Below are 20432 nucleotides of genomic sequence, written 5' to 3' on the forward strand. Positions count from 1 at the left end.
AGCTGGGGTGGGACTGGTCCGCTGGGGACGGAACAGTGTGTTTTTCTGACTGTATCTTCCTCTGCAGAGCGGCCCCACAGACGTTTTATATGAATTTGACTTTAAAACATTTTTTAGCTATTTGGGAACGAATAAAAAGCCTCTTAAACATTCACGTTCGTGCTTTACCAAATTTTAACACCCTGGAGATCAGTGGCTTCTAACCTGCCGACCTAGGAGTACGGATTTTCCCACATTCACCTTTGTATAGAAAAACGTCAGGCCTGTGTCCACTGATTTGCTAGCAAGGGTGAAACTTGGCACTGTCGGTTGTCGGTTGTTTAGAAACATCTCTCCTGCCCATCTCAGCCTGTCTGGGCACGTGCGTTTTTGGGCTGTGCGCAGGAAACGGCCAGGCAAAGCCTCGGCAGGGCGGCAGAGCCGGGGTGCAGGCGAGTTACGGAGTATCTCATCCTGCTGCAGCGTGTGCTTGAACGTGGTCAGGAATGCCAGCAGGTGTTGCCTATTGTTTGAGATGAAAGTTCAAAGTAAAACTTCCCGCTAGTCACCTTTCAGATGAGTTGCATGTGGAAGGCGTCCTAAGATGCCACGGCAGGCTAAGACTGTTTCTGTATGAACCAAAGGAACCAGTACTGGGGCAATTTGATGTCAACATTTCTTTGTATTCATCCAAATTGTTCTCACCGATTGTCTTGAAACACATCAATTTCCCAAACTTGATCTTTTTTTTTTTTTATAAATTTATTTATTTTTTATTTGTTCATTTTTGGCTGTGTTGGGTCTTCGTTTCTGTGCGAGGGCTTTCTCTAGTTGTGGCGAGCGGGGGCCACTCTTCGTCGCGGTGTGCGGGCCTCTCACTATCGCGGCCTCTCTTGTTGCGGAGCACAGGCTCCAGACGCGCAGGCTCAGTAGCTGTGGCTCACGGGCCCAGTTGCTCCGCGGCATGTGGGGTCTTCCCAGACCAGGGCTCGAACCCGTGTCCCCTGCATTGGCAGGCAGATTCTCAACCACTGCGCCACCAGGGAAGCCTCAAACTTGATCTTTTAATACGCATTTCTTTTCTGGCTGATAAAAATCTCCCGTTTTTTTCCTCTTTTATATGTTGGGAAACCGTACAACGTTTCATCAGAAAAAAGCGAGGGAGGTGGCGGCCCATGATGCATCTTGTGATGTGTCTCCTGGTTCACACTCTGAGCTGAGTGAGTCTGATCAAATCCAAACCTTCAGCCTCAGTCTGCCTCCTTGGGACGGTGAGGAATCAGCATTCGGCTCTGGGGAACGCCTGGGATGGAGGCTCCAGAGGCTGCAGTTGGAGCCGGGAGCTGGATCAGGGGGTCCTAGGGAGACCTGCCCAGGGGAGCACCCCGCTCTGGTCTTTGGAGGAGAGGGGAGGAGACAAGGGGCACCGCATCAAACAGGCAGGGGGCCCGGAGGGCAAGGGTCCTGCAGTGCGAAGTCGCTAACCGCGTTTTAACAGCAGTCAGGAGGGCAGAAGAGGCCGTTGTCACACAGAGCGGGCCGCCCACTCGGCCTCCGGCAGCGCTCTGCTGGGCCTCGCCGCGTTCCCTAGGCTGGCTGGCTGCTCTTCTTTCCCTTTTTTTCATCTGTGACATCTGCTCGGTGCTTGTCCCTCCTGTGATACCGTACCCCTCGCAGCTGTGCAGACCTCCAGCTCTGCGCCGGTGCAGGGAGTGCCCTGAGCATACGGCCTTTTTGATGTGTGATAAAACAGAGCCGAGCCACAGGGGTACGGCGCGCGAAGGCAGCAGAATATCAATTAACCTGCCCTGAACAAAGCTGCAGCTCCAGAGTGGAATCGACATTTCACTGAAGTGTCAGGAAGATGGATAATGTATTCTAATTAGGGACTGACTGCTATCTCCGCATGCAGCCGTTCCTGGAAGTCAGAACCACGACCCTCGCGATGCACCTCACCAGCGTCCCATCCCGGCAGTGCTCGGATGCTACTGACTGATGGGTGACTCCTTGCTTTGCCAGCATTTGCAGCCATTAGCTTGCTCTCGACCAGAAGTGCTGTTTCCCCTTGGAAGTGTGGTCCATTTTGCCACTGGGCAGTTGCGTATAACCTCTATAAAGTCGAGAGCTCTGGGAAGGAAGATCTCTTGCAGGCGCTAAGCCTGGGGCTCCCATCTTGAGGGTGCTCCAGGACCCACGCTCCCTGACGCAGAGGCCGTGGTCACTGTGCCTTTCCTTCCCAAGCGGACTGATGCGGGGATGCAGGGTCTCCACAGCTGCGCCAGTGGGGTGTGGGTGCTGCCCTCAGAGGTCCTCCAGGGACCTCGTTTCTTTGCACCTGGGTGATGGCACCGTCTCCCTGAGTCTGAAGGAGTAACCCGGAGGGCAGGGGGCCTGGGATTCGCTTCGAGCGCCCCCCACCCACCTTCTCTATCCTTAAATTTCACATCCAAACCAGAATGGTGCACCAGTGAGGCCAGCTAATTAGGGAGATGTTCCTCATTTTGCTGCACTTTTCCTGTGTAATTGGAAGGCCCGCTTTCTCCAGTCGGCGAGAGCTGTTCCCCTGAATAGTTCTAAAAGCTTTGGACCACATACCGATATCAGCTGCAAATTTATGGGCAAGATTATAATGATTGCTCAGTAATGCAACATTAAAAGCGGAGGTCTTTCTCAGTGCTGAGTAAAGGCGGGGTTCCAACCTTCTTTCAGCTTCAAAAAGGGATTCGAAACAGAATTACCAGCCCTCGTCCTAGGAGAAGCAGTCAGGGGGCTCCGACTCCCTCCCCTCCAAATAAGGAAAAAATAAAGGGGTCTGAATGTAGCCAAAGTTCAGAACATTTGGGTTCGGCTTCCAGAGCTGTAAGTGGGGGAGCTCTCAGACCCTGTGCTTCCTGGCTCCTGGAGGGGTACGCACGTCTGTAGGTGTTTGCTCTTTTTAAGAGCTGCAGCCAGCGCTTGGCTGCCTATAACAAGGACTTGAGGGAGCAAAAGGCTGTTAAAATTTTTTTTTTTGCACTTTTGCTTCATTAGTTCTAGAATCCGGGGCTCCGTGGCTGCGCGTTCTCCTGCATAATTTAAGAAATTAATGAAAGCATGCCTGATTTTTCCAATACTCTTTACTCTGTAAATTTGTTTAGCTTTTTTTTTTAACTGTCAGTTGAGGCTGTTGGAACCTAAATATTTTAATATTGAAGAAATGTGCTCCCCCCTTTTTTTTTTAAAAAGAAAGACATTCCTTGCCCTCAACCACGCGGTGTTCTGTACATCAGGTGTTATGAGTTATGGGTGACCTTGGGTCTGAGTTCACCCTATCAGTCCATCCTCTGACCTTACAGCAGGCAAGTTCTTATAATGACTGAGAGCGAGGGGGTCCCTTCTGGGAGCCAGCATCAGAAACCTGGGCTTCCACTTGGGGCTGTCTGACCCCGCCTCACCACAGAATGGAGACCTGAGGGGACACGTAGTTCTTCGAGGCAGGAGACCGCTGTGTCCCCCTTTGCCTGGCAAAGTAATAAAGCTATCCTTTTCTACTGCAGCCAAAAAAAAAAAAAAAAAGAATGGAGACCTGCTGAGACAATCTGCGTCTTTATTTCACTCTTCCAAAGCTCACTTTATCTACTTTATCTGACCATCAAGTTGAAGGCATTAGTGTATATGTGTATAACTCTAGGCTCATAGGATTTGAAAGGACTTTAGAAATTGTTGAATGTGAATATTGCTGAGGTACATTAAAAAGAAAACAGCGTAAGCAAATGGGAAGATCGTGGTTTTTGCTTTTTTGTGGTTTTCTTTGGCCGCACAGCTTGTGGGATCTTAGTTCCGAGACCAGGGATCAAACCCAGGGCCCCGGCAGGGAGAGGGCCAAGTCCTAACCACTGGGCTGCCAGGAGGTTCCCAGGAAGATAATGTTTTGACTTGATATTGTAAAAATGTCCATTCTCCATAAATTATTCTATACATTTAATGTCATTCCCAACCTTGTAGAATTTATATTTTTGGAACTTGACAAAAATAGTCTTCTGCCTACTTGGAGGAACAAATTTTTGAAAAATAGAAAAAGAAGGCGGAGCATCTCCTATTAGATAGAACAATAAATTACAAAACAGCGATAATTCAAATGGTGTGAGGATGGCACAAGAGTCTACAGGCAGAAGGATGCCAGAGCCAACATCATATCAGCACGTAGCTGTGACTCAAAAAAAGTTGACATTCAGAGGGGAGAGGACAGGCTATTTCATAGATGACCGTGGGATAGTTGGAGATCCACAAAGAAACAGATTAGATCAAGGCTCACATCATTTTCAAAATAAAATGAGGCTCTTTTAAATATTTCAGTGTAAAGAGTAAACTGTTAAGAGAACTCAGTTTAAATGCAAGCGAACACTTACCAGCTTTTGCAGTGGCAAGGGCCTTTTTATACATCCATACAACACCAGAATCCAAAGAGGAAAGCACTGATTGATTTGGCCAAAAACTTGTGTGTCAGAAACAACACCATACACAAAAGACAAACTGTGGAAAATGTTGGCAACATTGTTTTTCTCAGAGTCTGTGGTAGCAGTTGCCAAAACGCATTAATATTCTTAACATGTAAAGAGCTCCTGTAAACAAATAAGAGGACAAAACCCCAAGGGCAGAGTGAATAGACAGCATGAATGGACATTTTGGAAAAGAAAAAATTCAAATAGCCAATACACATATGGAAAAAATATTGAACCTCATTAGTGATCAAAGAGATGTAAATTAAAGCAGCTACGGTGCACTCTATTTTGCTGGACAGATTTTCCACCAGGATAAAGCCTGACATTGACAAAGATGCAGGGAAGCAGGTGATCTGCCATTGGATTCAGAAACTGGTGGGCAATTTTGTAGCATGAGGTGGCAAAATGTGTCAAAAGTTATAAAAGAAGGTATCAACTTTTAGAACTTTATCATCAGGATATTCTGTGTACCTCAAGATGTACATATAACGCTATTTAAATGATAGTTTTTGTTTGTTTGTTTTTCGGCTGCACGCTGCGCAGCATGTAGAATCTTAGTTCCCCCACCAGGGATCGATCCCGTGCCCCCTGCAGTGGAAGCACGGAGTCTTAACCCCTGGACCACCAGGGAAGTCCCTAAATAGTAGTTTTTTTAAAATAATGGAATGAAACTAAATGAGCAGCAGTATGTGATTCATTAGCATTTGGCAGGTCAATTCGTGCAATGCCTGGCAGCTACAAAAACTCCCAGGAGAGGAGCATTCCGTGACATGGGAAAATATGCATGAAATGTTCTCACTATATGAAAAGAACAGACTACAAAATAGTATGTGCAGTGTGATTTTCTCCACCCGCCCCGCCAGCCAGGAGAAAAGATATCTGTGTGTGAAGCCTGGAAGGAGATACACCTAAGTGTTAACAGTGGCTAGTTTGGGTCGGTGGTGTCCCCAGTGACTAGCATTATTGTTTCAGCTCTTTAGTGTTCCCACAGAGTGTACAACAATCATATGACTCTCACAATTGGACTTAAAGGGTTAATGAAAATAAATCTTCTAAACCAGCTCCCCAGCTGATCCAAGAAGATGCCTGAGGGATTTCAGCCCTATAACGAGTTCACTTAGGAACAGAAACTTGAACTCAGGCCTCTTAATGCTCTGTTCGGGACTTGTTCTTAAGAAAAGTGGGCTTTTGTTCTGCCCTTGGTGGTTCCTTTTCTCTCATATCTGAGAAACTCCCTTTAGGAAATAATCCGAAATGTGGAAAGAGCTGTAGCACAGAGATGTTCTTACGGCGTTATTGGTAACGGTGCGAGCGCTCAGCAGGTGAAGCGTTTGGTCGTGGGGCACGGCTCAGCGCGTGAGGCAGCTCACTCGGTGGGATGTTTTATGGCCAGTGAGGAGGTGGGCCGACAGGGAAAATACGGTGGTGGTTATAACGGGATGGAAAAAGTCGGGACAGAAAATACGTATGGTGTGATTATCATTATAAACGTAAGATTCAGAAGGGGATGTGATATTATGAGAGGAGTTGTTAAGTGAGGTGAGGCAGCTATCAGAAACGTTTATTTTGTCTTACCTTAAAAGTTCCAGTCTTCCTACTAGAGAATGGACTTGAGGATATGGGGAGGGGGAAGGGTAAGCTGTGACAAAGTGAGAGGGTGGCATGGACATATATACACTACCAAATGTAAAACAGATAGCTAGTGGGAAGCAGCCGCATAGCACAGGGAGATCAGCTCGGTGGTTTGTGACCACTTAGAGGGGTAGGACAGGGAGGGTGGGAGGGAGGGAGACGCAAGAGGGAAGAGATATGGGAACATATGTATACGTATAACTGATTCACTGTGTTATAAAGCAGAAACTAACACACCATTGTAAAGCAATCATACTCCAATAAAGATGTTAAAAAAAAATATCCCTTAATCGGATCCCCATAGTTATGGACATTCAACTACCATAGTTATGGACATTCAACTACTTGTAACTTGTAACTCTGCAAAACTTCCTTTTTTTTCCACTTTGCCGTCCTTTCCAAAAAGTTATCATGAAACATCTAGTTCTAATTATTGTTTAGTAGAGAAATGCAATAATTTTTGTAGAATTCCTATAGTTCAAAACACAAGTGACTCTCTAATAAAAGCAAATTGAATTAAAGCAAAAAAAAGTTCCAGTCTTTCTATAAAGGTGTGATGTTCCTGTTATAGTAATTCCAAACAAATCTGAAAAAGTACACGTAGGTGAGCACCTTTCCACATTCTCTGCCTAGGGCTGGATTCTGGATGGCATCCCTGAAACTCGGGAGCAGGCCCTGATAATCCAGACCCTTGGGGTCTCCCCGAGACATGTCGGTGAGTAGCCCCACCCGCGCCCGGAGAGCCCTCCCCCCAGACCTGCAGCCCCCGCGAGTGAGCGCTCCACTCTGTGTTAACGGCTCCCCGGTGCCCAGGCACCATCCAGGAAGGGGGTTTGATGGGCCTGTGACCCAGCAGGAAAAAGGAGGACAGCACAGTCGAATTTTCCCCGGAGCTAAATGCATTCGGGGCTTGTTCCGAGAAACGTGGGGTTTTGCTCTGACCCTGGTGATTCCTTGTTTCAGGAATCTCACATCTGAGAAACTCTCTTTAGGAAATAATCCCCAGATGTGGCAAAAGCGTCCTGCACAAAGATGTCACGGAGTTATTGAGGACACTGAAGCCTGTCCTCGGGTGAAGCGTTCAAGCGTGGGCTCCCTCTGTCCCGAGATTACGTGTCTGTGTTCTGACCTCTCTTTTAAGGCCTTGCTGGGGATGGGAGATGGCGGTGCTTCTAACGTCTTCACACGGCGGCAGATCTGCTGCCCACTGTGCCTGCTTTTGCTTCTTTCCTTCTCTGCCCAGTTGTGCTGAGCGCTCCAGACACGGTCCTGATTGAGAGAAATTTGGGGAAGAGAATCGACCCTCAGACAGGAGGTACGGCTGTCTCCACCTCCACCCAACCACCCCGCGGGGTCTCACAGGGAATCCTAATAACAACCCCGCCCACCCCTCACTGAGCACTTACTCTCAGGCCCGGGCAGCAGACAGACCCGGGTTTGTGGCCCCTGCCCCTTTCTAGCTGTGTGACATGGGACAAGTTGCCCGGTGTCTCTGAGACTCGGTTTTCGCACCTGGACTTGAGGCTGAAAACGCCGAGCCCTGCCTTGTGATCTGATCACCGTGAGGATGAAATGAGAGCCTGAGGGTGGGAGCCTGGCCCAGAACACGCGCTCGGAAGGTCACGGCCACCCTTCCCCTCGTGCTGAGCGGCATCACCGCTTTGTGGTTGTCAGTAGCAACGGGGGAGCAGCCCCGGAGCCAAAGCCGAGTGCGGGGCCGCTGGGGTGGGCGGACGAGCACCCCTGGGACCCGCAGGCTCCGCCCCCAGCTTGGGCGGGCAACTCTAAACGTGTCCCTCTCTCTTGCAGAGATCTATCACACCACCTTCGACTGGCCCCCCGAGTCCGAAATCCAGAACCGACTGATAGTGCCAGCGGGCGTCTCGGAAGGGGAGACGGCGCGGAGGCTGCTGGAGTATCACAGGGACATCGTCAGGATCCTCCCCTCGTACCCCAAAATCCTGAAAGTCATCCCTGCCGACCAGCCGTGCGTGGACGTCTTCTGCCAGGGTAAACCCGGGTGGACCCTCGACCCTTCTCATCCTGGTGTCACCTCTTCTGGCAGTGATGCCAGTGTCCAGGGTGTGCCTGGGAGCCCGGGAGTCAAGTCACGGAAGGCCCAAGGTCCCTGCCCAGAAACGAGTCTGGGGTCCCTGGGAACGTCGTCCTCTGAGACCCTGGGCTAATATCCTACACCCCGCGTGGTCAGCGGACTTGACAGTGACGGGGTGGGGCGAGGAGAGGTGAGGGCCGGGGTGGGAGGGACATGCAGCAAGAAGTCTTGCCCTGAGGATGAAGGAGGAGGAAGAGAAAATTTATAAATATTCAAACAAACAGACGTACAAACCAAACCCACCAGCGCCACAAAACCCGAAAAACCACAGCACAACTCAGGTGTCCTGAGCCCATTGAGGGCAGGGCTAGGCAGTCGCATGCCGGGCATGGCCCTGCCGCTGGGAACAATAACAAATGTTCACAGCAGCTTCCCAGAACTGGCTGAAACAGGCCTGTTTGGGGGTCAGGGGTGTGACCATTGAGTCCCGAGACTTTGGAGCCAGGTGACCTCAGCCCCACCACACGTCAGCTGTGCAGTCTGCAGCAACTCTCTTAACCCCTCTGAGCCTCAGTTTTGTCATCCCCAAAATGGGAACAAAAATCCTTCCTTCCTCACGGACTTAGGTGAGGGCTCCATGAGATCCTGCGACGCAGGTATCCGCCGCCCTGAGCCCAGTAGCTGGTGCAGAGAACGGCTCAGTAACCATCGGACGCTGCTATCATCAGGATTCAACGTCCGGTCCCGAAAGACGAGGAAAGTTAGAAGAGTTCTCCCCCAAAGTAGCTGCATTTATCATTTTTAATTTTTTTAAATCTATTTTTTTCTTTTATTTATTTCATTTTATTTTTATTTTTATTTTTGGCCACGCTGTGCGGCTTCTGGGTCTTAGTTCCCCCACCAGGGATCGAACCCGGGCCCTTGGCAGTGAAAGCGCGGAGTCCTAACCACTGGACTGCCAGGGAGCGCCCTCATTTTTTTTAAAAGTCTTGCTGAGCTTCAGTTGTCTCCACATGCAGTTATCCCCTTCTGTGCGATGCCGGTGCCTGACACAACAAAAATACCTCCGCAGGGATTTTAAGACACTTGATGGTTTACGATGCCCTTTTTTGGTATATTCTCTCAAATCTCTTCAAGAGAAGGTTAGTTTTGGTGGGGAGGTGGTTCTGAGCTCCCCGGACCGGCCCTCCCACTGGCCCCCACCTGCTGGTGGCCTTGTTGTCTGAGCGGCTTTGCTTTACCGAGAGCCGGAGGTCTCCGAAGGGGGTCGGTATACGAGGGGCCATGTCTGGAGAGTGATGCTACTTTGAAAAATGCCAGGCTTAGGGATGCCTTATAAATTTCGAGTGATTTCGCATCTCGGAAGAGTCTTTAGTAGTGAACACTGCACTCCGAAGACAAACAACCACGACATTTATCTTATGCCATGATTCTGAATTTACACATTAATTACTTCCAAACTACTTAATTAAATTTAAAAGTTCATATGATCGTTCATTAAGAATTCATGCCTGAAATTGTAAATAAAAATGTGAGTGAATATTAATTATTATTAATTAATAATGCAGAGAGATAAATTGAAAATTGGAATGCAAAATTCTCTCTGTGTTGTTTTTTTAATATCTCTGCAGTGCATCCAGCAACCACATATTTTTAAAAAGAATAATTAGATGTTGAGACCGTCTGGGGGATCATTACTTCTAATTAACTTGGTTATTTACTGTAAATTAAGCATCATTTGTAAGCAGGCTGCTTTGCCTGTAGTATTTGTGCTCTTCAGATGGGCTGGATCCTGGAAGGTCTGAGGATAAAGACAGCCTTGCTGTCTTTATCTTTATCTCTTCCTCCGGGTTCATCTCGCTGATGGACAGTGTAACCCATGGCAGTGGGCTTGGGAGAGTTGCCCCAGCCCTGCCAACTCTCTGTAGAATCGGGACAAGAAAAGCACATCCCTCATGGGACCGTGCACGGATCAGATAAGATAAGGCTGGTAGAGTTTAGCTTAGCAGCAAATGCATCCCTGCCGTGATGATGCTGGTTATTATCTTGACCTTGAAGACAGGTAACTTACCTGTGCCTTTAGTTCTAAAACAGAGGGGAATCATAGTATCTCTCATGACCCTTCCAATCAAAAAATCCTACAAAGATTTGAGAGTTCAAAATTTGCCCAGTGAACATATCCCAGTGGTTGTCAGTTTTGCCCTCTCCCCACACCGGGACATGTGGCAATGTCTGGAGACATTTGTGGCTGTCACAGCTAGGGAGCGTGACAGCACCTGGTGGGTAGAGGCCGGGGAGGTGCCCCGACGTCAAACACAAGGTTGGAAGACCCTGCACACCTGTCGCGGGTTTCAGGGTGGTCCCCGGGGACACCTTCCTGTCTTCAGATGGATTCCATCCCGGGCGAGGGGCCAACATGCTGACTTCAGGCGCCCCGGCACCTGCGCAGGATGGTCCAGGGTCCCTGGCAGGAGGCGGGGCCGGGGAGGGAGAGACCCCCTTTGGATGCAAGGGGGACTGAGGAGGAGGTACCCCCGGCCTCGGCCTCAGCGGGCGGGCCGCTCCCCTCGCCCAGGTGCCAAGTGGCTGCCCTTCAACGGCCTCCTCAGCCCGCTCGTGCCCCCTCCTCTACCCTCCACTCTCGAGGGAGGTGACCTGGTTTGATGTTCAGTAGCTTTGGGCATCCAGTGCCCCCCACGGTGCATGCGCCTCAGCCCTGTCTCCCTACTTCTTTGTTCCTCAGATGCCAGGGGCACCCCCGGGCCAGGGCTACATCTGCCCACTCCCGGGACCCATTTGATCACTGCCTCTTTGGAGACTTGCAATAAAGTTGGTGTCACTGGAGCGCGGCTGCAAATTATCCTCCACCAATTCCGAAGGCCTTTAGAAGTCCCCGAGTACGAGGCCCCCGCGTGGCCTGTCGTGTTTATCAAAGCCTGTGTCTGACTCTAGGAGGTCGGCCTGGTCCCGGGGCTTCAGGGTGAGGCTCAGCCCGGATTCAATTTGGAAACACCCTAACCCAGTATTCAATGTGTGTTCTGTGTCCCGGGACCAGCCCCCAACCACACAGCCAGCCCTCCTTGGACCAGGAGGGCAGCGCGGCCCCTGTGCTGTGTCGGAGGGATCCAGGGCAGTGCTCTGCTCGGAGGGTGGCTTCTGTGCCTCTCCTTGTCCCCTCCCGCCTTGGTGCCCAGGCCTGAAGGGTAATTCCTTCCCCGTAGCTTCACCCTGTGGTTACCCGGCAGATTCACAGAGGGTTTCCACGGAGCTGTAAAAGAGAGAAATAATTACTGCCATTAAAAGAGCCCAGGCAGAGGTGTCGTAAGCTGGTTCCCTTTCTTTAGGACCCTGGTTTATTATCCTCACATCCTCTCGTTCCAGCTCTGACCTATGTCCAAACCATCCATCGATCTAACGCCCCGTTCACCCCGAGGGTGCTGCTTTGCGGGCCCATGGGCAGCGGGAAAAGTCTGCAGGCCGCCCTCCTGGCCCAGAAATATGGCCTCGTCAACGGTGAGTGCCCCGGCGGCCGCCCGGCTTCTAGAGCCTCCCCTGCTTCCTGCCCTCCCAGACCTTCCCGTGTTACGGGAGCGGCGAGGAGATCGGCATCACTTCTCTTTCTTGCTCTCTGCTGCGAACAATTTTCATTTAATCCATCTTTGCAGGGATAAGGTTTTTGCCTCCCAAAGAATATGGCCATAAAAACATTAACCAATAAGAACACGCCCGCAGCCCAAAGAGCTGGAACGTTTTCTGGTCATCATTTTTTATGTCCTTTGGCGCAGTGGTTTTTCTGTGCTCTGCCCCAGAGGCACCTCCATCCTGCCCCTACAGGATGGGGAGTTCTTGCATAATGTGGACCTGCTGTTTAATTATTTTCTCCGGTCTTGTTTGGTTCCCCCAACCCAGGTCAGTGTGTTTACAGGCAAACAGTTTCTGAACCGGAGGAAGACTTCTAGCTCAGCACGGTTTCAATAAATATTTTACCAGGAAGAGAGAAAATATTGAAATCAGTCCTCCAGGTCTTTCCTGGGGTGGTCTCGGGTGGTCTTGGATGCCAGCCTGGTTTCAGGAGGATAAAGGGCTGGAAGGGAGGCTGTAGCAGACACACAGCACTGGAGAGAGTTAAAGGCACTGACCCCCTCCCACTTCAGTGCTCCAGAAGCATCAATAACCTCTACTTTATTTAAGCAGGAGACATGAGACCTGCACCCCGAAATATAGAAATATGCATGTATATGCCCACAAATGATACACATACACCACACAGATATACATGTATACTGACACGCACAAATATATACATACCACCCCAGAAAGATCAAGTTTTGAATAAAAATGCTTTTCAATTAGGTCTTCTCCAGCTTAAAATTCCAAAGCCACTGAGATTCCCAGCCAGGAATCAATGACAAAAATCATACCCACAGATTGAAGGTGGAGAACTGAGCAATTATTCTGACTAGTATGGAAAAAAAACACTAATAGTTGTATTAGTATTTTAGTAAAAATACTAAATAGTAGTATTCTGATTTAATTACTACGGAAAAATCACCTGGATACTTTATGATAAAAAATGCTTTTGCTTGTATCAACAGTTTTTTTTAATGGAATTATTCAAATAATTCCTTCTCCTTCCGAATTTACCTCTTAAGAGTATTACAAGAATAAAATTCCAGCTGTGGTTAGGGATGACTTTGTAAAGAATGAGCCACAGTCTACTTGTGGCCACGCCCACGTTTATTTAAGTGCCTGCAGTTATTGTTATGTGAAGACATATGAAGAGTTACAGTGAGAAGAGCCTTAATGGCAGAGGGAGGGTCTGAAAAACACAACAGTGATACCTTAGTATAGCGCACAGCTTAATTTAAATAATTGTCGCTGTGCCGAAGTTTGTTTATGCAGACACTCCCATTCAAGAAAAGTATTTTAAAATTTAAATTGTTTTCAGCACACCAATCATAAAGAAATGAAATTATCTGCCTAGAGTTTTCCAAAAATGAAAATAGAAAAGCTCACCATGGTTTTTGCTTTTGTAGCAGAAGAGCCATTTTGGGCCTCTTTTCAATAACTGAGCATTTGGAGACTAGCTCAGAAAGTTGACATTTCTCAAAGGTGTTCTTGAGAAATACAAGACATCGTGAGATTTCCGTAAACCTGTTTAGGGGACCTGTGGTCTGCAGAGGCAAGCACTGAGTTGTCCGTTAGGGTCTCTCTGCAGAGGCCTGTCTGCACCCAAAGCTCCAGGAGCCGCCCGCCCAGCCCCCCAACAGCCCGGCCCCCCTGGCCATCCCCTGCCTTGGGTCTTATCTCCACATTTATGAACCTCTCGGTCGTGGGAAAAAGTCTCCAAACAAATAACCAGCACTCACTCCGACAAGGTTTATTGAAAGGCTCCTGTCTATAATTGGCGAGTATATAAACAGGCACAACCTTTTGAAAGATAAAGGCCACTACTGATTACCAAGCTAACTGTGCAAATCCTTTGGTCCAGTGATTTCACGCCCAGGATTTTATTCTGCTGAAACACTCCCCACAGTATTCAACAAGAGATGTGAAGGACGCATAATGAAAAATAAAGGCAACCCCAAACTCTGTTCGCAAGGGGGGTTAGTTAAAGTAAGCTCTGGGCAGCTATTAAAAAGAAACCTGTAAAGTGACTCGATGTCCGTGAGTTATCGTTAACGTCGGGGCTGGGTGGAAAGCAAGTCACTCAACAGTGTTCAGGGAATGGTCTCTTTTTTTTTTTTTTAATTTATTTTTGGCTGTGTTGGGTCTTCATTGCTGGACACGGGCTTTCTCTAGTTGCGGCAAGCGGGGCTACTCTTCATTGCAGTGAGCGGGCTTCTCCTTGAGGTGGCTTCTCTTGTTGCGGGATGGGCTTCAGTAGCTGTGGCTCGCGGACTCTAGAGTGCAGGCTCAGTAGTTGTGGCGCACGGGCTTAGTTGCTGTGCAGCCCGTGGGATCTTCCCGGACCAGGGATCGAACCCGTGTCCCCTGCATTGGCAGGCAGATTCTAATCCACTCCGCCACCAGGGAAGCCCGAATGGTCTCATTTTTGTTCAAAAAAGTGTGTTAGTCTATGTTCAAGAAAACATCTGAGGGCTTCCCTGGTGGCGCAGTCGTTAAGAATCCGCCTGCCAATGCAGGGGACACAGGTTCGAGCCCTGGTCCGGGAAGATCCCACATGCTGCGGAGCAACTAAGCCCGTGTGCCACAACTACTGAGCCTGCACTCTAGAGCCTGGGAGCCACGACTCCTGAAGCCCGCGTGCCTAGAGCCCGTGCTCCACAGCAAGAGAAGCCACAGCAATGAGAAGCCCGCGCACCGCAGCGGAGAGTAGCCCCCACTCACCACAACTAGAGAAAGCCCACGTGCAGCAACGAAGACCCAACGCAGCCAAAAATTAAATAAATAAATAAATAAATTTATTTAAAAAAAAGAAAAAGAAAAGAAAACATCTGAAGGAACATCCATATACCAAACTGGTTATCTTTGTAGAATCACATATTACACAACTCTGACTTTTTTTTTTTCCCCTGCACCGAGCATGAATTTTCTAACCAGAAACAACCATGAAGGATTTTATTAAAATACTATGAATTTTACTCACTGAGTGCTTGCTATATGCAGTGCATGTTATTTGGTACACAGATAGGGAACATGTAGAAAGAATGAGAGAGGCCCTTCAGGATGGAGGTGGGCCCTGCTGGGGGAAGGAATGAGGTGAGGCGGGGCTCCTCCCAACGCAGTCCCAGGTCATGTGTGTCTAAAGTCTTAGTACTTGGAACCTCTAGGAAGAGAAGACTGTTATAGCAGTACTGTCTTCCTAGGATCTTGCAGAATGAGGTGGCTACAGACAGGAGTTGTAAACTGTTCTTTCCTAATATAAACATTAATGTTACACACTTTTCTCCAAACACTTCTTTAGCTGCATCTCACAAAATTTTAACGTGTTGTGTTTTATCATTCAGTTCAAAATATTTTCTGATCTCCTTTGTGGTTTCTTTTCTGACTCATGTATTATTTAGAAGTGTGTTGCTTACTTCCCAAATATTTGGGAATTTTCCAGATTTTTTTTTCTTTGTTTCTTTAATTCTATGTTGGTCAAAGAACATACCCTATATGATTTCAATCCTTTGAAATGTATTGATACTTTTTATGGACCAGCCTATGCTCTCTATTGGTGAATTCCATGTGCACTTGAAAAGAATATGTATTCTGGTTTTGTTGAATATTGTGCTCTAAGAATGTCAATGAGGATAAGATGTTTGATAGTGTTGTTCATTTCTTCTACGTCCTTAATGATTTCTCTCTACTTGTTATTTCCGTAACTGAGAGAGGTGCGTTAAAATCTCCAACTCTTAACTGTGGATTTCTCTATTTCTCTGCCAGTCTTTGCTTCGTGTAATTTGAAGCTATGTTAAATGGGTATACACTAAGGATCGTTATCTCTTCTTGATGAAATCATACTTTTATCATTAGGAAATGCTCCTCTACCTCTCCAGTAAATTCTCAAAGTCCACTTTGTCTGATAAGTATATACTCTATTTTTTTTTAACTATGTGTCTTATATTCTAAATATGTGTCTTGAATACAACATATAATTGCTTTTAAAAAAAATTCAGCCTGACATTTTCTGCCTTTTAATTGTTTAGTCCATTTCCATTTAAAGTAATTTTTTATATGGTTGGTTTCAAGTCTACCATTCTGGCTTTTTTGTCTTCTATTTGTGTTATCTGTTCTTTGTTCCTCCTTCCCTGCCAACTTTTGGATTGATCAACTATTTTTTTAGTAATCCATTTTATTTCCTCTGTTGCCTTTTTTGGCTATATCTCTTTGCTTTGTTTTCTTTGTGGTTGCTCTAGGGGTTAACTATTATCCATTACTTATCACAGTCTATCTTGAATTAATATTATACCTCTTCATGTATAACACAAGAACCTGACAGCAGTGTATTTCCCTTCACCTTGCTCTAGTTCTTTGTGTAATTGTAGTCATACATTTCATTTCTACATATGTTATAAACCCTACAGTATATTGTAATTATTTTTGCTTTAAACAGTCATTTTTTTAAGTCAAGAAGTGGGGGGAAAGAGCTTTTATATATACTCAATATCAACACTTTTCACTCCTTTGTTTAGATCCAAGATCCATCTGATATCATTTTCTTTCAACCTAAGGAACTTCCTTTAACATTTCTTGTAGTGCAAGTCTGCTGGTGAAATTCAGCTTTCATCTGTCTGAAAATGTCTTTATTTCACCTTCGTTACTGAAGGATGTTTTTGCTGCTCATAGAAATCTATGTTGACAGGGTCCCCCCCACCTTAACACTTTCAACATGTCATTTGGTTGTTGCGTTGATTCATTCCGTTGCATTGCTTCTGATGAGAACTCAGAGATTATTTTTATCTTTGTTCTCCTATATATAAAGCATCTTACTCCCACCCATAGCTGCTTCTAATATTTTCTGTTTAGTTTTCAGAAATTTAACGATGATGTACCAAAGTGTGGTTTACTTTGTGTTTATTTTGCTTGGGTATCAGAGTCTTGGATCTGTGGGTTGATATTTTTATCAAATTTTGAAATTCTCCTCCCATTATTTTCTCAGATATTTTCTCTCTCCCCCTCCCTCCCCCACCCCCACCCCCTTTCTGGAACTCCAGTTACATGTATGTTAAACTGTTTGCTATTATCCTCCAACTCCCTGAGGTTTTATTCCTTTTCTTTTTTTCCGGTCCCCTCCCCACCTTCTCTTTGCTACAGTCTGGATACTTTCTAGTGCCTGTTTTCATGTCTTCAGATTCACTGATGGCAGCCCATCCAGTGATGTTTTCCATTTAAGATATTGTATTTTCCAGATCTGGAAATTCCATCTGGTTCTTTTTTATAGTTTCCATTTCTCTGCTGAGATTTCCCCATCTTTTCATTCATTTTAATTATCTTTTAAAGTTTAAACATTTTCATAATAGACATTTTATAGTGCTTATGTGCAAATTCTGATATCTGTGTGATCTCTTGATCTGATTCTATGGCCTGTTTTCTCTCCTTGTAGGGGGTCACATTTTCCTGGTGGTATTTTTGTTTGTTTGTTTGTTTGCCTCTCAAGTACTTTTTTATTATATGCTGGACATTATGGTTCTCACGTTCTTGAGAGTCTGGATTGTGTGATCCTGCTTTGAGAATATTGCATGAAAAAGAATTGAGTTCTAACAGGCAGTTAAGTAACTGGAGGACCAACTTCACCCCACTGAGGCTTATTTTTAGTCTTTGTTACTATGGGATTAGGGTGGGATTCCCCTAGGGCTCGTGTATCCCTACACCCGAAGCGTGGCCTTCCTGGAGTCTCAGCTGCGTGTCTGGGGTGTTGAGCGAGATCTCTCACTCTGGCTGTCAGATGCCACTCAGTTCCCAGCTTCCCTGTAGCTTTTGTCTCCCATGCCCTGTGGAGTCTCCCCTGCACACGTGCAGTTTTGCATTGACTAGTGACTCAAGTAAACCCTCATGCAGATTCCCTAACCCCTCCTGCCCCACTCCCCCCTCCATTATTCTGTCCCACATGGTCCAGCTGCCTCAGGGCCCCAGACTCCAAATCCTTGTTTCCTGCTGCTGTGTTTGGGTTCCACTTCTCCCGAGCCATGGTCTGGAAAGTGCCCATAGGTCGAAATCCAGGGCGAGTGAGGGTCTCACTTTGTGTGTATCCCTTCTCTCAAGGATTACAGCCCGTGCCTGTCTTGTCCAGTGCCTGAAAAGAGTTGCCTCTTATATTTTGTTAAGTTTTATGGCTTTTTATGACAGAAGGTGAATATGATACCTGCCCCTCCCTCCTGTCCTGAGCTGGAAGCTAAGCCTAGGTTTGATGTCACACGGACCTGGGTGTGAATCCAGCTCTGCCACTTACCGGCTCCGTGACCTAGAGCAGTATATACAGCCTCTTCAGTTCTCAGTTTCCTTATCTAGAAAGCAACAGTTTGTTGTGAGGACTGGATAATACAAAGCATGCCTAGCATAGTGCTTGGCGTAGCTGAAGGTCTCAGTAGCCGACAGCCTTTATTAGTCCTTACGTTTCCCTTAGTGAGCGAAGCTGCCAGCCACCTTGGATACGATCACTGCCATCACACAGTGAATTAACATGTCATTACGGAGGAATACGTCTTTGGTGGTGGTCATCGTCTTAAACGTTCACTTTATGCAGTTAATTTTAGGACTGGTTTTGGCTTCTTTAAGGCAGGAAGTAAAGTCCTTAGCTTTAAAGTTAAGAAAAGTAAGATTGTGCAGTTACCAACTCATGAAAACATGGCTGGACCCTTCTGGCTTTGGCTGTTAAGGTTTTCATAGCCAAGGAGAGGGCAGCTGTGTTAATTCCTTCCACACTAGTTAACTGACACGCCCTGTGTGTTGGCCCCGGCTGGGGTCTAGAGACACAGTGGTGCTTGTGACAGGAAGGCACCTGTGTGTCCCTTTGTGGTAGAAACTGATGATGTCTGTGGACCCGTCATCCCAGGGGGCTGTGGAAACAAGAAGCGTCCCCACCCTCCCCTGCGTGATAACAGCGTCACGTGGACATGGACGTCACGCAGGTCCACGCGGTTCTCCGCCAGAACGTTCGCTCTCGACACCCTCCGGGGCTGGGGCCAGCAATCCTGGGTGTCGCCGAGGCCCTGCAGGGCCTTCTCTGGTGGTGACATTCCTTGTTATGTCTTCTCCACACCGTCCATTTTTAATATGTTCTTTGCCAAATGCATTCTTTTTCATTCCACATCCTCCTCCTCGGCTTCTTTTTTATTCCTTTTTGATACTTACTTTCAGTTGGACACACACCCACACTCAGAAAAACCCTTTTATATTTTTTTCAGTGACCTTTTCTTTTCCCCCGCAGCAGGCAGCACTGGGGGGGGGGGGGGGTCTTTTTTTTTTTTTTTTTTTTTCCTCATTCTTCCTTCTATTTAAAATTTAACGGGCGTCTTTCTGTTCCTCTCTCCTCTAGTCTGCTGTGGGCAACTACTCAAAGAGGCCATGGCAGACAAGTCCAAGTACGGCGAGATGATCTGGCCCTTTTTCGAAAAGGAGATGGCAGGTAGGCCACACCTGCCGTGACTGCCACGACCTTCCGGGCTCTGAAGAGAGATTCCTCTGTGTGAGGCTGGCTGGGCACGCGGGGGCCCAAACTGGGGAAGACAACCGGGGAATGGAAATTGGGCTTTCCGGCAGGCAAAGGCTCTGGTTTTGTTCCATGGTTGGTCCCCTTGGCTTCCAAGTGAGGGGGAGGGGTCTGTGGACATGATGCGCTTCACTGGTGGTGTGGAATGTTCCTGTTTCTCAAGAATGCTTGCTTTCCATAACTGATAACGCTTAAAACTGGGAGCTGGGGGGACTTCCCTGGTGGCGCAGTGGTTAAGAATCCGCCTGCTGATGCAGGGGACACGGGTGCGAGCCCTGGTCCAGGAAGATCCCACATGCCGCGGAGCAACTAAGCCCGTGCGCCACAACTACTGGGCCTGCGCTCTAGAGCCCACGAGCCACAACTACTGAGCCCGCGTGCCACAACTACTGAAGCCCGCGTGCCTAGAGCCCATGCTCCGCAACAAGAGAAGCCACCGCAATGAGAAGCCCGTGCACCGCAACGAAGAGTAGTACCCGCTCGCCGCAACCAGAGAAAGCCCGCGTGCAGCAACGAAGACCCAACGCAGCCAAAAATAAATAAATAAAATAAATTTATAAAACAAAACAAAAAAAAACTTGGGAGCTGGGAGAGACCATAGTGCTGCCCACCTCCTTCATTAATTGGTGTACAAAAAAATACCATCGGCCAAGATTCCAATTTAATCAGCAGTCAGAAGCTAGAAGGTTCAGACAGCTTTGCAGATAGGGAGGACTGACCAGCCATTGGTCCTCAGGGTAGGCTGGACCAGATCATCTTTCCAGAGCCCTCTGTGACCTACGCTCTGAAAGCATCCCCCAGATCTGACCCCCAGGAAGGGCACCACTGAGATCACTCTCCAGTCTCCTGAGTCCACAAAGGAGCCACAGAGAAGGGACCGAGGTACTGAGGACCTCAGAGCCAGTTCACGTCTGGGCTCGTCCCCGGGGCAGTGCGTTTCCCACACCCACCTCTTCCACTCTTACGTAAAGGGCTGTAGCTCCTCTGTGCAATCAGTACAGGCTCGTTGTCAAGTCTGATGTGGACAGGTACTTGCCGTGAAGAAAACCGACCCAGAGAGAAGGGGCCATTGTGATGGGCAGCGCGTGTGTTGTGAGGATGCCCTCCCCTTCTCCCACCGTTTTCTGGA

General features: G+C 47.7%; 1 protein-coding gene across 2 annotated transcripts in view; it reads left to right on the plus strand.

The window, feature by feature from the left end:
- Positions 1-20432, plus strand: part of AK8 (adenylate kinase 8) — a 133278-nt gene that overhangs the window by 41242 nt on the left and 71604 nt on the right. For both annotated transcript variants that reach the window (XM_068552578.1, XM_068552579.1), the window contains 5 exons: positions 6726-6807; positions 7336-7407; positions 7902-8102; positions 11527-11658; positions 19130-19219. In XM_068552578.1, the coding sequence (XP_068408679.1) occupies positions 6726-6807; positions 7336-7407; positions 7902-8102; positions 11527-11658; positions 19130-19219 (577 nt within the window). The remainder of the gene's footprint in view (positions 1-6725; positions 6808-7335; positions 7408-7901; positions 8103-11526; positions 11659-19129; positions 19220-20432) is intronic.

The sequence above is a fragment of the Eschrichtius robustus genome, chromosome 10, assembly GCF_028021215.1.
Source record: "Eschrichtius robustus isolate mEscRob2 chromosome 10, mEscRob2.pri, whole genome shotgun sequence".
NCBI classification, from domain to species: Eukaryota; Metazoa; Chordata; class Mammalia; order Artiodactyla; family Eschrichtiidae; genus Eschrichtius; species Eschrichtius robustus.